The following is a 17,048-nucleotide window of genomic DNA, read 5'->3' as shown; positions in this document are numbered from 1 at the left end:
TGACTTCTCAGAACCCATCGATTTAAAACTTAAAATGTCATTGTCAGAGATAGTGGTATTTTAAAAGAGCATCTCAGAAGTTGTAAAGGCAGGTATTAGCGCTAGGTTTGAACTTTGGAAATGTCCCCAGGCAAGCTAAAAGCTGTTCGAGTCACTCTGTAAAACGGCATTGAAACAAGAAGAAAAATCCAGAAGCATGAACTGACGGAGCGCAGAATGAATTCAGAGCAGAAATAAGCTTTTTTCTTGTTTAAGAGTTTGTTAATTTAATTATAATTGTTTATAATACATATTCCTAAATATCTATTAATAGTATTACTATTTTTAAGTTGACTGTGTATCCTAAAATATTAATTCTGAACAATAATAATTAGTGTCTATAAAACATTTTTATGTATTATTTGTACTTTTATTACTATTAAATTATCTTGCATCATTGATGTTATTATTAGCTATTGCGGGTTATTTATTATTATTTTAAGTATTTATATTTATGTAACTGTATATATAGTTCTGTCTGGTTCTTGAATCTGAATGGCTGACAGCGTGCAATTTTCTGCAAATAACAGCACTCGTCCAGCTTCTTCACTCTTCAACCTTGTGTATTACTAAACCCACATACAGCAACAAGCAGAGGACACTCTACAGTTTGACAAATATTGCTGCTGCTGGACAACATAATGTACTTTTGAGGCTTTTTTAGGTGAGAATGTAGTTGTTTAGATTGCAACTATGCAGTTTAATCATAAGGATTGTGCCTATTTTTAATTATTTATCATTTCTGAGAGACAGCGCGTCGGCAGCCATTAGCCTGTCATTGAGCAGATCAAGCATGGTTGATGTCGTCCATCCACAAGATGGTGACAGAGACAACATAATAAGACCTTAAAGGAGGAAAAACCTAGCGTAATTTTAAACTACAGTTAATCATTATTAAACTTGAAAATGACTTTCTAAGTTGCCCTCTCTCTATTGTATGTTGTAGTGCTGTATTTATACCATAGTAATTGACCCTTCGCTAAGCCCCACCCAAAAACCGCCACATACCAATCGTAGCTTAGCAACCGTAGCTACGCGCATGAGGTCTGTCAAGCTTTCAAGCGAGGGAAACAAGCCAAAGCGTTGTGCATATGGATTGTGCAAATCTGATACTGGTATCCTAAAAGTTTGGATGGGGTGGTGGAATTTTTTTTTCCTTTCCAAAACCTAAAACCCAAGGGGAGAAATTCCAGCGTGGGTCAAGCAATGAGGGGTACTAAAAGAGCGTTAGGCTTAAGTTGTTTTTTATTTTTGATATTCCTGACACATTCAGTAATAGACGGCAATAACTCACACACCTCTTACCCTAAAAAGATCTAAACTGTGTTTCCTATAAAAATACAAAGCAGGTTATGTTTCACAGCTGTCTTTTTATTTATTTTCTCACGACATTATGAGCACTGCTCCATTTAAGCCCTCGCAATAGCTGTAAGAGTGAGCACAATCCAGTCATACAGTATTTCCATCTGTTTTAAGCTACGAATATTTGGATTACATATCAACAGAACAAAACAGAGATATGATCACAAACTGAGCACTTGCAATCAATATACTTCACCCGCTGCTGTTTTTCAGTCATCTATAACCCTCATATCCATGTCAGAGCTACAATTCACCGATGTTTTCGTCGGTCTTTTGGAGATTTAGTCATTGGTGACGATGTTATAGCGGGTTAGTGTCTGCTTTTATATTTGGTGTCTGATTAATATTTGCTGTTAGCGAAAATGTATTTGTTCGCTTCTGCTATTCATACTTTAATTTGCATTTAAATTTATTTATCTATTTATTTATTTATTTATTTTTCCACTTAACTGCAAATTAGAATAAAAACGGTATAAAAAGCAAACAAACATACTGACAGTTATAGGCACTGTACATTGTTATGGGTCAATGATGCTAATATTTAGCACAAATCCATCAATTTCCCCTTTCTGGCTGTTCTTTCTATGAATGCATTGTGTAGAAGCACTGTCCATGCGTGTTTCCTCATCGGTTAGTAACGCTAGTAATCTCTCACCTGTTCGTCAAAAATGACTAATTATATCCCTGGGAATGTCTGACACTGGCGCATACATATTGTAATAGACGTGCCAGGCATGAAAGCTTGACAGGCGTAACAACAGTAACTAAGGAGGGCAGAGCTTAGTGAAGGGTGAATTGTAGTGTGCTGAGTGTGAGATGGGACTCACATATTAGGAATGTATGTATTTTGTGGTGGCCACTCTTTGTATAACCAACGAGTGACTTTCTTTGAGTTACTTTTCTGTTGGCCATCTGTTTCTAATGAGTCTCCTGTTTTCGCTACTTCAGACTAGTTCATATAAAAGTTACTAGTTCAGTAAACAGAAAAAAAGAAGAAACTGTTTTTCCTTATCGTCAACACAACAGTAATCAGGTAGTGATTGCGTTGCTTTGGCTTTTTTGGGGTTAATTATTGTGATCTCCCGATTGCAACAGAGAATTGCAACAGATCTGTAGACAGATGGCATTTCATGCCGTTCAGCCTAATAACTAATAGGTTTTGTCTTCACTTTAGATATTACGCTACAAAACCATTCAAATACTAGCTCTAAAGTGACGTTGGTGAATTAGTAACGGTTTCCGTTCTGATGTCAGCTGCAGATTAAAAAATGGCAAAAGAAAGTAGTTCCTCATTGTAACGAGGAGGCTGAGGCTTTGTTTGAATCCATGTGCGGAAGTTTATTAAAAGGGTGAGACAGAGACATCAACGTATTAACAGGCAAATAGTCGGTAACAAGAAAGCAGTCCAAACCAAGCGACAAGCAAAGGGGCAAATCCAGAAGACGTAGTAATAATGCAGGCAGAGGATCAGTGCAACAACAATCAGTCCAAAACAGATCAGAAGGGCAAAGACAGAGAATGTACGTGATCAAGGCAGACAGGATCATACACAGGAATGCAGTCAAGAAAGTCACTAGGAACAACGCTTGGTACGACAGGTAAACTGGCAATACTTCGCAAAGAAGCATGGCCTGAGCACTCATTGAAATACAGCACAAACAGGAAGTAGCCGCAGAGGGAGCGGAGCTGAGTCAGTAGTCGGGCGAGGGCTCCCTCTGCTGGCGTGGCGTTACACTCATACAAAAGAATTCGGAGACTTTCCGTGTTTGATTTTCTTTTTTATATACACGATTATGCCTTCGAATTGTTGTATAAACGTAATATCACACTCATAGCAGTGTGATGTGGCTATACATCATCACTGGTGAGACACTAACGCACATGGGTGGCCGATATGCAGCCACATTGCACTGCTACTCTTGTGATATTGCTTATATGTACATTCATAGATAATGTGAAAAAACTTTACTCTTTAAAGAGTTACTAACTTGAAAACTGTTTTTTTTTTATTATTTAGGTCAACTGTAATAATAATTATGTATTTATTTTTATTATTTTTACTGAATAAAATTTTTATTGTATTAATTTTTTATACGATATAATTATTTAAATATATATTTATATTTATTTTACTGCTTGGCAAAAATTTATCGTGGTTAATCGCATTTTAAAAAAAGTTGATTTTGATATATGTGTGTGCACTGTGTATATTTATTAGGTGTGTGTGTATATATATATATATATATATATATATATATATATATATATATATATATATATATATATATATATATATATATATATATACATATACATACACACACAAACACACACACACGCATGCATAAATATGAAAATGTTATATAGATTTAAAATGTATATGTACATGAAACTAATTTTATATAAATTTAAATATGTTTATAACAAAATTGTTTTGTATAGGTTTGTTTCTATGCATGTGCTTGTCACATACACATAATGAATATTTATAATACATACACATCCATCGTCAAAACAAACTTTTATTTTATATGCAATTATTCGTGATTAATCTTTGCCCAGCACTATTTTTTTACATGCAGCTTAAACATTCTTTAATATTATTTGGTTGCATACTACATATAGTAATATATTACTATTGTCCACATGTAATACTTTACATTTTCAAATAAATTAATTCAAATATGTAAAACATTAACATAATTACAGTTAACAAATATCTGAACAAAAAGCACTGAACTAATCCACTCTTTCCGAAGCCCCTATGAACCGAGTGAACGCAGCATAAATTTTGAATAGGAATAAGCTGACATGCATAAGATACACTTTGGACTCTTTCCAAGTCCTTTAGAGGTGCTTTTTTCGACATGTTGCGCAGGGAATAATTAACAGGTATGTAAGTTGACAGCTGCGGTTGGCACTGTAATTGCAGTCGACAGGCACTTCTGCTCATATTCCTGGCCTCACACCCACAGGATCGCAAACGCGCTGAAACAACAGACGTTTCATCCACACACAGCACTGCCTTCACATTAACATTTACACTGGCTTAAAATGACATTTGTTAAAGGGATAGTTCACACAAAAATCTGAAAATCTGCTGTTAATTTAACCCTTGTGTGCTGTTGGGGATGTTTTTATCCACTCTGGGGTGAGTTTACACCTTAATTTGACCTCAACTTTCCCTGTGTTTCAGCAAATAGATTGATTTGTGGTGAAAAATCTTCTTTTGACACATTTTGAGAAAATGCTTTGAAAATTTGTAAAAATTCAACAATACACTCTGGGCAAATTTACTACCCTTTTATTACAGTATATTGGTGGCTGTTTTTGCCCCATTAACTTAAATTATATTCACATATTTTGTTTGCATATACCATATAATCATGCATCCTTAATTGTTGGTGGTTTTCCCTGTTGGGAAGAGGTCAATTTATTATTTTTTACTCTTGGAATAGTCAATTCGTAAATACAGGAGCTCCACAAGGAAGCATTTTATCATCCTTACTTTTTTCTCTTTACACAAATGAACTTAAGATCCAGGATTTAGGTTTAAAGTTATTTAAATATGCAGATGATAAGGCACTTGTCGGCCGGTTGACTAAAACAGGAGCAGAGGGAGATACATTGTTCTATAATTATATAAATTTGCTTTAAAATTGGTGTAAAATGAGTTCACTGGAGATAAACTTGAATAAAACCAAGGAGATGATAATTAGCAGAAATATACTAGTTCTTACTCAAGAGTTGAAACCTCTGGTCCTTGAGGGACATGAAATAGAGACAGTTGGATGTTTTAAATATTTGGGAACATTTATTGTTAGTGGATTGACATTTGCTGGAAATGTAGAGTGTATTTAAAAAAAAAAAAAAAAGCAATGGTAAGATTATATCTTATTATGGGATTACAACAATCTGGAGTGAGTCAAGATATTCTGGAGATAGTACATAAGAATTTGGCTGAAAGTGTTGTGAGTTTTAACATGATTGAATTGTATAGACCACGGGGGTCCAAACTCTGTTCTGGAGGGCCGGTGTCCAGCAGATTTTAGCTACAACTTGCCTAAACACACCTGCATGGATATTTCTAGAAAGCCTAGTAAGAGCTTGATTAGTTAGCCCAGGTGTGACTGATTAGGGTTGGAACTAAACTTTCAGAACACCGGCCCTGCAGGACTGAGTTTGGGCACCACTGGTATAGACTGTTGCCAATTAAGGAAAAGCAAAAACTGTGTTGAGTAGTAAAAATTGCCAGTGCATTAAACAGAAAGCATGCAGTATGCCATTATTGAAGACTGTTCCCATCCCTTAAATATAAGATTTTAGCTCTTGCCATTAATTTTAGCCAACTAATCAAATGTATCAAATGTCCCATGGTGCCGACTGCTATTAGAATTTTGAAAAGACCATTTTGAGGGATGTAAACGATAACATTGGTCCTAACCTAATTCCTGTATTACATTTTTAATTTCCATAGCGTCAGAAATGTCCACATACTGTTAAATATTGCTATGACAGCTGTTTTAACATTAAGATATGATTAAATTGCCTCTTGTTACAGTTCCGAAATAGTTTGACAGCAAGCAGGAAATGTTCGTGACATTACCAAATTGAAATGTTCTATACTGGGTTTTAAGTATTAATAGGGTTAATTGAGCTTTTAATGTGATTTATGAGATGATATTCAATGTATTTGTGTTGCCTGTTCTCCTGTGATATATGTGATATATATAATGTGAACGCTGATGTGGTTGTGTGGTGAAGCCAAAGATAAATTTCCAATTCAAGACAATAAAGAAGGTAAACTAAATTTGAAGAGTGCACAAAGGTTAATCACATGCCATGATGTAGGCAAGACAAAAATCTTCTATAATTTTCTACTGAATTGACGATTACAAATTTTGTGTAAACTAACCCTTTTTTGACTTGTATCTGTGAACCTGCAAATTATAAATCACCAAGCACCACAGTCCCAGCTAAAATCCTTTTTTAAAGTTCTACTGAAGAGAAAAAAGTATCATGGATGACCTGAGGTGAGTAAAATACTAGCAATTTTTCACTTTTAGGTGAACTTTCCATTTAATGAGCAAGCATGCATTTGTATTTCCTCACACTGGGGTCAAAAGAGCAATGAAGGAGCTCTCTGTACAAACAATGATCAAAAACATCATCATGCAAAAACCCCATTCACAGCAAATCTAAATTCTCAGCGTGAATAAAACAGCACGACTTGATTTTAAATGAAACTGTGTGCGTATATGAGCTTCTTTGCAGTAATAGGGCTTTATTTGTAGGCTAGATGGGTTTAATATTTGCTTGAATGCCAAAGGGAGAAAATGGCATTTTAAGAAAAACACTAGTTTTTAGAAAAAGACTAGTTTTATTGTCAAATGTATGTAATATTTTATTTTTTTATGCTGTTTGGTCACATCAGACACAGTGGAATAAAACAGAATTGCTTCAAAAAGTTGAACCTTGGTCATGAAAACACACTAGTCATTCAGAGTAGTTTGTGAAAAACTTTTTGTGCATATTGTCTAGATTAATTAATGCCAGCGTTTACATAAAAATAGATTTATGGACAACTTACATTGATTTCATTACTTATTCAATATTCTAATTAATAGCAGTATAATATGATTACTTCATACATTCTCATTTTACTAATAAGTCACAATATACACTCACCAGCCACCGGTCTAATAAGGTTAACACAAATTTCTAATCAGCCAATCACATCGCAGCATCTCAATGCATTTAGGCATGTAGACATGGTCAAGACGATCTGCTGCAGTTCAAACCGAGCATCAGAATGAGAAAGAAAGGTGATTTAAATGACTTTGAACGTGCCAGACAGGCTGGTCTGAGTATTTCAGAAACTGCTGATGTACTGGGATTTTCACGCACAACCATCTCTAGGGTTTACAGAGAATGGTCCAAAAAAGAGAAAATATCCAGTGAATATCCTGTGAGTGGCAGTTCTGTGGGCAAAAATGCCTTGTTGATGCCAGAGGTCAGAGGAGAATGGCCAGACTGGTTCGAGCTGATAGAAAGGCAACAGTAACTCAAATACGCACTCATTGTAACCGAGGAATGCAGAAGACCATTTCTGAATGCACAGCTTGTCCAACCTTGAGGCAGATGGGCTACAGCAGCAGAAGACCACACCGGTTGTCGCAAAGGCTCACCAAAATTGGATAATAGAAGATTGGAAAAATGTTTGCCTGGTCTGATGAGCCTCGATTTCTGCTGCAACATTTGCATGGTAGGGTCAGAATTCTCTGCCAACAACACGAAAGCATTGATCCACCCTGCCTTGTATCAACAGTTCAGGCTAGTGGTGGTGGTGCAATGTTGTGGTGGGGATATTTTCTTGGCATATTTTGGGCCCATTAGCCAATTGAGCATCGTGTCAACACATGCACATGTCCACAGTGTACCCATCTTCTGATGGCTACTTCCAGGAGGATAACGCTTCATGTCATACAGCGCAAATCCTCTCAGACTGGTTTCTTGAACATGACAATGAGGTCACTGTATTCAAATGGCCTCCACAGAGCACCTTTGGGATGTGGTGGAACGGGAGATTCGCATCATAGATGTGCAGCCGACAAATCTGCAGCAACTGCGTGATGTTATCATGTCAATATGGACCAAAATGTTTGAGGAATATTTACAGAAACTTGTTGAATCAATGCCAGAAGGATTAATGCAGTTCTAAGGGCAAAAGGGGGTCCAACACTGTACTAATAACGTGTACCCAATAAATTGGCCGGTGAGTGTAGATACAATGCATAATTGTATTTTCGCTTTTGTTTCTAACTGGAAGAAAAACAATATGTGCCATTTGTTTCATTAAAAACTTCACACTGAGAAAGATTATACTGTATTAAGTCGTAGTGTTTGGTTGCATTTTTTCAGTCAAGGGTAAAATGAACTTAATTGAACCAAATCATTTTGAGGGCATCAAAACTTCAGACAGAAAACATACTCTTTTTAGTTCATATGGTGATAAATCTGCTAGACAAATGTTTTTTTTTTTTTAATACTTTGAAACATACTTTAAAATCAAGTACTACAATTGAGCCACACTATTTTATTTTGATTTATTTTACTTATTTTATTTTTATTTATTATTAACATACTGTTATTAAAAATGAACAATTTATCAAATCATTTCTATATAAATAATAAGGTTATGAATTAACTATGAATAAACTATTGAAATAAAATACCAAGTTAATTAAATAACTATTTAAATAATTAGTTTAAATGAATAAAAACAAATGTTTGTTACGTATATAGTTTGATTTATATTTATTTTTTCTGTAATTTTTAATGTTTATTTCAAATTATTACTTTTATATTATTAAATTAAAATTGAAAGATGCCACCTAATAAGACAGAAATATTTAAATTTGCCTATATACTTTACTACATAATAATTGGTTATTTCTCAGTACATTTTTTATAATAAAACCCATTTTTGGTAACAATAGGTATAAACAGATAGACAGATAAAGACTCTTTGGCAGTTTTATATTCAGTACTGATGATGAAAAGACGTTAAAATCTAGTAACACTGACCAGCCAATGCTGAACTCAACATGTGCATCAAACAGGGCGACGATTGGGGCACTTGCAGCTCTCCATCCACTGACCCGAGAGCGAATCAATCCCTCCTGCTTCTCATGGCGGACCACTTTAATGAAGTCACGCCGCTGCTGATTGGTCTCGTCCACAAACCTCTGAAGATTCTCCAACAGTTCTGCTGTAAAATAAAGAGAAAGAGTGATTTGTTGAAAAGCATCTCTTAATACAGTAAGTGATAATGGAAAAAAAATGTGAGATTGCTGTATTTTAGGGCATTTTTTTTTCTAAATTACAATAACAGGTAAAAATATATATCACACAGGGAGATTTTTGGTTTGTGCTGGTGATAAATGTTAAGCTAAAAATGCCATTAGGTGAATGCAATTTTGAATCATTAAATCAAACCTGCTGACTCATTTAGAAATGTAGCAGGTGAACAATTTGCCTACTATTAAAAAGTAATTAAAAAAAGATGCCTCCAACTGTAATTTGAGCTCAGCTGCCCTTATTCAGTCACCCGATGACCCTAATTGGCCACTGGAATTTTGAATTGATCTGGCATTCCAACTACTGTAAGTGATGTCCATAAGCTTCTCCCTTTATAACCCTATAGATAAACATTATACACTAGATGTCGCATAGGCTATTATTGTCTATTGAAATGAAGGTAAAACTTTATTTTGATGTTCCCTATTGAACATTCTATTTCTAAAAAGTAGCACTTCCACTACATGCCAAATAATTCTCATTTAAATATTAGTAGACTAACTGCTTGATATCGGCTGATACTGCACCTTCAACAGATATTTAACTGATTATAAGAAACTTTGCAAGTACATGTCAACTTGAACTAACCCTACCCCTAACCCCAACCTAACGGTCTACTTATATTCTAATAAAATTAGTTGGCATGTAGATGCAATGTAACTTAAAATCAACAAAATGCATTAAAAGGGACCATCAAAATAAAGTGATACTGAAATGAATGTGTCAATAGAGCTGCCATCTTGGTACAGGGTAGTGTACAGTGTACAGGGCTGTCTATGGGTCAAGACAAGCTGATCTGAAGATGCTAGACTATTGCTCTGCATAATTAACGTCAGTTATTTGCGATTTGTTAATTTGTTCAATTTTAGATAGACACCACGTTGTGTTTCCAACCGTAATTAAAACAAGTGGAAGAAGAAGAATTGTTCGGAGACATGGGTCGTCAGTGTTATATTTATAAATGTGTCGCAACGAATGTTTTGTTTCCATATCCCTGCGATGAGAGCACACACAAATACGTTTGTAAGGAACATTTTTTACTCAAGAGCTTTCAGCATCTGGAAATGGTGAAATCCGGATTTGCCACTCGTCTCCTTTTAAAAAAAAGACACAGTTACCCCTGGTGTTGATGGTCCTGTCTCTACAGATTTGGTAATGTTCTTTGTTTATGTTTATTCAGATGGCAAAGTTAGCTAGTATCGTCAGCAGTACTCTTTCAGTTTTTAAAGACATACCTTAGTCAAAATTATTTAGTTTTTACAGTAATATAACTACAATATTATGGACTGAAAGATCTGTAAATCCTGTTGACATGTAAAACGGGATTATGAAAAGAACATTCAAAAGCAACTTATTTAAGCATCTTTATCATATTATTGTCTTATTAAGATTAAGGCAAATAATTTGATCACAGATGTCCATGTAAACGTAGTCACTGTCTATCTCCCCTGTGTGTGTGTTTGTGTTGCCGCTGTGAAAATCAGCACGTAATGAAGTTTACCTTTTCATACAAACCCTTCCCTCTTTCGCCGCTCAACACTCCCACCTAAACAAAGATACACTTACCCACTTTACTGACTTTTTTCAAAGTAGAGGTGTGAAAACACCCTGCTGAGACGCATTTTAGGTTCTGCTTACATTCATATTTAGTGTTTTCTCTGATTCTCTGTTTATTTTCAGTGGCATCTAAACTTATTTGCTCTCAGTAATTATCATCATAAACTTTATCATAAAGGCAACTTCGAGGTGGGAATGCCCAAAAGCGACTTCAATTGCCACCCAGTGTGACAGGCAGCTAAAAGGTGATACTAGTGTGACTTTGTATAAGCCTTGTGAACACGCACCCTCTTGTGGTAAATATTACATACTGTGACTTTTTACCAAAACAAATAATAATATCATAGATGATAAATATCACACAGTTTAAATAGCTGCATCTCATACCTGCTGTTTACCCAAGTCACCCATGAGGCCTTGGAGAAAGTTTGAGTACTCGGCAGAAATGAAGAAGGGAGATGGCGGTGACACGTGTACCTGACTTTTATTACATTCTAATCAAAATTCGTTTATATAGACTCCCACCGCAACCTCTCAAAGAATGACGAACATGAAGTGAAATGCCATGAACATCAGACACTAATATTTGCCAGCGGTCTGTGATATTGGGCGAGTGTGCTGCTGTCGGCTGGCGATTACTCTCCTCCCATCTGTCTCCTATGCTGTTTGTTTTTATTAGACAGAAAGCCTTCATCCTGTCTCTCTATGGCAACCAGATGGTGTGACGTGAAGCTGCTGTCAATCTGAGGGAGAATGAAGCGTCCAGACCTCGACTCTGCCCCACACATTACCCATTCTGGCCCTGACTGTGTCACGCACACACGCCAAGCAAAAGGTCAATGCGACAGAACCACTGCGAAGTCATTATTCTGGACAAAACAAATACTCCAGAGGTGACGAGAGCAAATCAAAGGCTCTGCTTTCTGATCAGCCTGAGATGAACTCGCATCGCTGGTGTAAAGACAGCAGGTCTCTGCAGAAAACAGTGGGTTCAAACATTTCGATTGTAAGGGCTAATAAAATGGATGAATCTTTGTGGGGACACAGTTTCTAAAATATAAAGGCGGGTGCATATACTTCAGTGTAAAATATTATGTTTAAATTACTGTTGTGTGTATATTTCAATTGCAGTAAAGCAAAAATTGTCTGTTATTATTTTATGTACGTAAATACATTATCTAACATTAACAGATAAAACCTTATTGAAAAGTAAGACTATATTATATGACATGATATATTATATTATATATTTTATACAACAGTTCTGTCTGGTTCTCGAATCAGATTGGCTGATAGCTGTGTGATATTTTGCAATAACAATACTCGTACAACCTCCTCACCCTTCTGTATTACTCCGCCCACATTAAGTGTCAGCAGATTAATACTCACTACAGTTTGACAAATATTGCTGCTGTTGGACAACAGAATGTACTTTTGAGGTTTTTTTTGGGTGAGACCGCTGTTTCTGTTGCTCTGCAATAACACTTCCGAAACGCTAGCTGACAGTGGGTGTTTATGTTCCTCTGTGTCGAGTTTCTTCGCTGGTGTTTTGTTTTTTCTGAACGCTACCTTAATGTACAAGTGGCTCAAACTCGCTCATTTTGAGGTGGGAATCGGCGGACGTGCAACAACTTTAATTATAAGGTTAACACAAAACAACAGTCTCCATCCGGTGCTTCTTCACGGGACTCCACACTTATTAACACTCGCTGCATCCGGCTCACTTGGCTCTCACCTCCGCCCACACTCATCAGCGCTACCAAGCCGACCAATCAAAGAGCTTGCGCTACGGATCGTTTGCAACGCGTAGTTAATTTTTCGAGATTGGGCGCGTCAGTATCGCCGACGACCACGGCGAGAGCTATATGTCGACCAATGACTGTATCAAATATGGACGTCGCAACAGCCCCATTTCCCATTGAACACTTTGAGGGCAAAACGCCTCCGTGACGGGCGCAAACTGTTGCAAAAGACTGCTAAAATTGGAGCCTGTGCACGCGCAGAAGGACTGCCTGACGGAGCCAGAGGAGGAGCTTCCAACCAAACGCTTGTACGTCAAATCAACCACGCCCCTGAACTTCTCACTTGACCGCCGGTTAGGGATGGCTGACGTGAAACTGACGTTTCGACACTGTGTCGAGATCCCGAAGCGCAAGTGTTTCGAAACACTGTACCGAAGCATGATCCGAAACACCCAGGTCACGTGACTAAAGTGTTTCGAAACACCTGGCCACGTGACTAAAGCGATTCAAAGCATTGATCAGTTCAGTAGCGTTTCGAGACTTGGAGAATCTCTATTTGACTGATAGGGTCAACATGATGCTTATGACATGTATGGCCTAGTGGACTGTGCGTGTGCATGTTGTAACAGAATTCATATGACTTTTGGGTTCGAATCCCGACTTGTACAAATACTCCAAAATCGTGATTTTATGTATTTTCATCATGTTACTGTTTATGGTGTAGTCTAGATATGATACAGCTGCTGATACGCCATCAATTTAGCATCATTTTTGTAACTGTAAAACAATAATTAATATTTTACAGTACTGTGATGGTTGGGTTTAGAGTTGTGGTAGACATTAATAAAATACAATAAATGGGAAATTTAATGAATAATATAAATAATTCTTGTTAACTTCTGTCCACAACTGTATCTGATCTAGCAACAACCCTGTTTTATGACCGAAACATGCTATATTTATTCACAAAGTGTTTATTCGGATGTCAGACCAATGTTGAAACAAAATGATACACAAGCAAAGCATCTCAAACTGATATTTAAGCATTTCAAAATAACTGTATCAGCCTGGATTCGAACCAACAACCTCCGTATGGAAGTCAGGAACCCTAACCACTCCACTATATCCCTTGAGGATTCGATTTTACAAAGTGGGGTTTAATACCTCTGTTTGCTCAACTGTTATTTGCTGAAACTGTTCCAGTGCAATGCATAAAAAATGACCATTAGGCGTCACTGTAGAGTGGGGTTTCGAAACGTTTCGAAGCTTCGACACATTTGCTTCAACTGTTTCAGTGTTTCACGAAGCCTCGCTTTGCCCACCACTACCGCCGGTATCTGCACTATAACCGTACGTTCACACCGAAAGCGGTGAGAGCGTCAAAGTAGCCGGAAGTCATTCATTTTCAATGAGAACCGGTGGCGATAAGCGGCGAGAAGCAGCGCGGCGCGTCTTCGCCAGTGTGAGCGTCGAGGAGAGTTGAAATCAAGTCAACTTTATGCTTATGAGCTATGACGCGGCCTTTTGCAGAATACTAGATGAATCTGTAGATCATCTTTTTTGGGAATGTGCCCATATTAAGATTTTTTGGAAAGAATTCAGTTTATTTATACGTGTATCTCTTTTATATAATTTTTCTTTGTCATACAAGGATGTTTTATTTGGTTTTTATCATGTTGATAAAGTTAAAGATAAATATTTTCTAATAAATCTGTTTATTTTACTAGCAAAATTTTTTATACATAAATGCAAATTTTTGTCTGTAAAGCCCCTTTTTCTTATTTTTTGTAAAGATTTGAAATATTATTTAAATACAATCTCTACCTCCAGCAATGTTAAAGCTTTAAAATCCGTAACACTATGTGAATCTTACAATATTCTCTCTTTTTTATAATACTCAGATGACTGCATTGTATGTGATCTTGTAAACATCACTGTGACCTTGCTTTAAATCTAAAGTGCTTTTTGTAATTCATATTCCCCCTGGCATATTCGTTAGTTTGTAATTTTGTTTTGTTCTGTTCTCTACCTTTGTTGTTGAAGGTTTGTACCTTTTCTGTAAATTTCTGTATTGTTGAATGCTTTAATAAAAAAAAAAAAAAAAAAAAAAAGCTATGACGCGGTTCGGCGGCAAGCAATCAGAATGGAGAAGTCCACCACTTCAGAAGAGTTCAGAGAACACAGACCTGTGAACTTTGGTTCCGACCACAGTTGTTCTCAAGGGTTTTTATTGCAGTCGCCGGATTTACAATGTTTTCTTACAGGAACATGCATTAAATAAGTTACTGGAGAGTTACTGATGTGCATTAATGTTTTATTTATTTATCTTTAAAAGAGTGGGAATCTCATAATTCAATTCACCTACACCGCATGTCTTTAGACTGTAGGGGAAACCGGATTATATTAAATAAATAATATTATTATATTAATATTAATACACACTTCAATAGAATATAACATCAGGGGTATATCTGTGATACTGTAATGATTTCTCTTTATTAAATGCTCTCAGAATGCATTCACAGAGAAACGTCCTGATTCTGATGCCAAAGCATGAAAGATTTAGGTGTGTGCATCTGCTGTCCATAATCCTCCAGTGTTCTCATCGTACAGACCTCAGATATCCACACTCATCTACATTATTCATCATAATCTGTCAGACAGGAATCAATCTGCACTGAAAGAGTCCCTGCATGACCCTGACCAATCAAAGAGCAGCACCGAAGCCAAATACGGTGCCAAGGCCGGAGCCAAAGTATAGAAATTAGTGTTCAATAATGGCTACAAAAGCTCATAACAAAAACTCATTATATAAACACAATACTACTAATACATTTTTCAGTGTAGTTAAACAGTTCATTCTGCTCACCAAGGCCCCATTTATTTGATCAAAGTTAGATACAAAGATGTTTCTGTGCCAATCAAAAGCTCTCCAGAAACTGAAAGTATTGCTTCCTATGATATCATGTCCCAAAGACAATTAATATCAAGGTTTAAATACTTAGCATTATAGCTATTATAGATTGTGACTGTCAAATCTCTGACTCAAGCCGCAACATCCCGGTCTTCCTCGTGAAGCCAATCCGGAGGAAAACTGCAATTCATTGATTCGCCTTTAAGGGGCTGGCTCTATAAACTCCAGATGTTCACTGACTGCAATGCTAAATTGGCCAATTTTACAGCTGATAAAAACATGTTTACAGCCTGGTACAAACGATGGTTAATATTAACCTTCAAGACAACTGTGAGGGGGTGATTTTTTTTGTTGTTTTTTTGATGTTTGTTTTTAATCCGTTTTATTAAGTTTGCATGATTAAGGGTGTGGCCACTTGAGTGACAGCTAGGCCTCGTTGCTCGCTGTCTCGTCACCTCAGCTGATTCCGGCTGAGTAGCCACTGAGCTCGGCATATACATCGTATTTTTGTTTTGTTTTCTGTGGCTTTACACAGTCAGTTGCCTTTAGGAATTATTTTTTACAATTATCAGATAATATGGCATGCTGTGTACACTTATTGTGCTCACAAACCATTCAAGTTGCCTCTATTTTCCAGGTGAGTGAAATTATACACTTATATACCATCTCTACAAATGTATTTGTTTAATTTTAGATAAATTATAATTTATAATATTCTTTAGGCGTCTAATGCACTCCAGAATTTGACAGATTGATTAGCTGTAGGCTATAAAACAGTCATCTGAAGCGTTGTCATACAGTGTTATGCCTGGATTTCATCAATAGCCTTGCATTTACTAACACAAACTATATTTGAAGTATTTGGAAGTAATTCCTGTTTTCCTCCTGTAGAAAAACTTCATAAGACCAATGTTTAGTGGCTCGATGTGTTACAACAGTGTTTTCAAAAGTCTAAACACTTTATTGATATAGTCTACAACCAAGCACATGTGGTCAGAACACAAACGAGTCACAGGTAATGAAGTATTAAGCATTTCTCCCAAAGAAAAGCCCATCTAAGCAAAATGCTAGCAGGCATCTGTAGTTCCGCCTCTTTACTCTTATTTGGTATCCCCCGGTCGGTGCGATGACGCACAAACAAAATGGGACGGTTGGCCATGCCTATTTGTAGCTTCATTTGCGCTCTTCAGAAACCTTTAAGTGACGTCACGGATACTGCGTCCACATCTTTTACAGTCTATAAGCACTTTTACCATACGAATTCCAGTATGCGCAATAAAAAAGTCTTGTGATTTTGTTATAAGAGATCATGTGATGATAAAAATGTGTGTGAATAGACAAACCAGCAGGCTGAGCACATTGTAAAACATCTGAAATGTTGCTTTGGTCATTCTAAAACGCCTTAACCGTTTCAGTATTAGTGTTACTATACTATTAATAACCTCCAGAACTGTCAAAAGCATCTGTGCTCCGTGTCTGACACCTTCAAACGCCACCATTCATTCATTGCATGTTGGCATTGTCTTCTGAGGCCCAAATAATGTATAAATAAAGAAACGATTCATGAAGCTTCT

At 36.5% G+C, this 17,048-nt stretch overlaps 1 protein-coding gene across 1 annotated transcript in view; it reads right to left on the bottom strand.

Moving 5' to 3' along the window:
• galnt18a (UDP-N-acetyl-alpha-D-galactosamine:polypeptide N-acetylgalactosaminyltransferase 18a) overlaps positions 1 to 17,048 on the bottom strand; it is a 149,491-nt gene that overhangs the window by 68,455 nt on the left and 63,988 nt on the right. Inside the window, exon 4 of the mRNA XM_056451996.1 lies at positions 8,989 to 9,172. Within this exon, the coding sequence (XP_056307971.1) occupies positions 8,989 to 9,172 (184 nt within the window). The remainder of the gene's footprint in view (positions 1 to 8,988; positions 9,173 to 17,048) is intronic.

The sequence above is a fragment of the Danio aesculapii genome, chromosome 25 (genome assembly GCF_903798145.1).
Source record: "Danio aesculapii chromosome 25, fDanAes4.1, whole genome shotgun sequence".
In the NCBI taxonomy this organism is placed as follows: domain Eukaryota; kingdom Metazoa; phylum Chordata; class Actinopteri; order Cypriniformes; family Danionidae; genus Danio; species Danio aesculapii.
The sequence above is the reverse complement of the archived record's forward strand: the minus strand, read 5'-3'. Positions and strand labels throughout refer to the sequence as shown.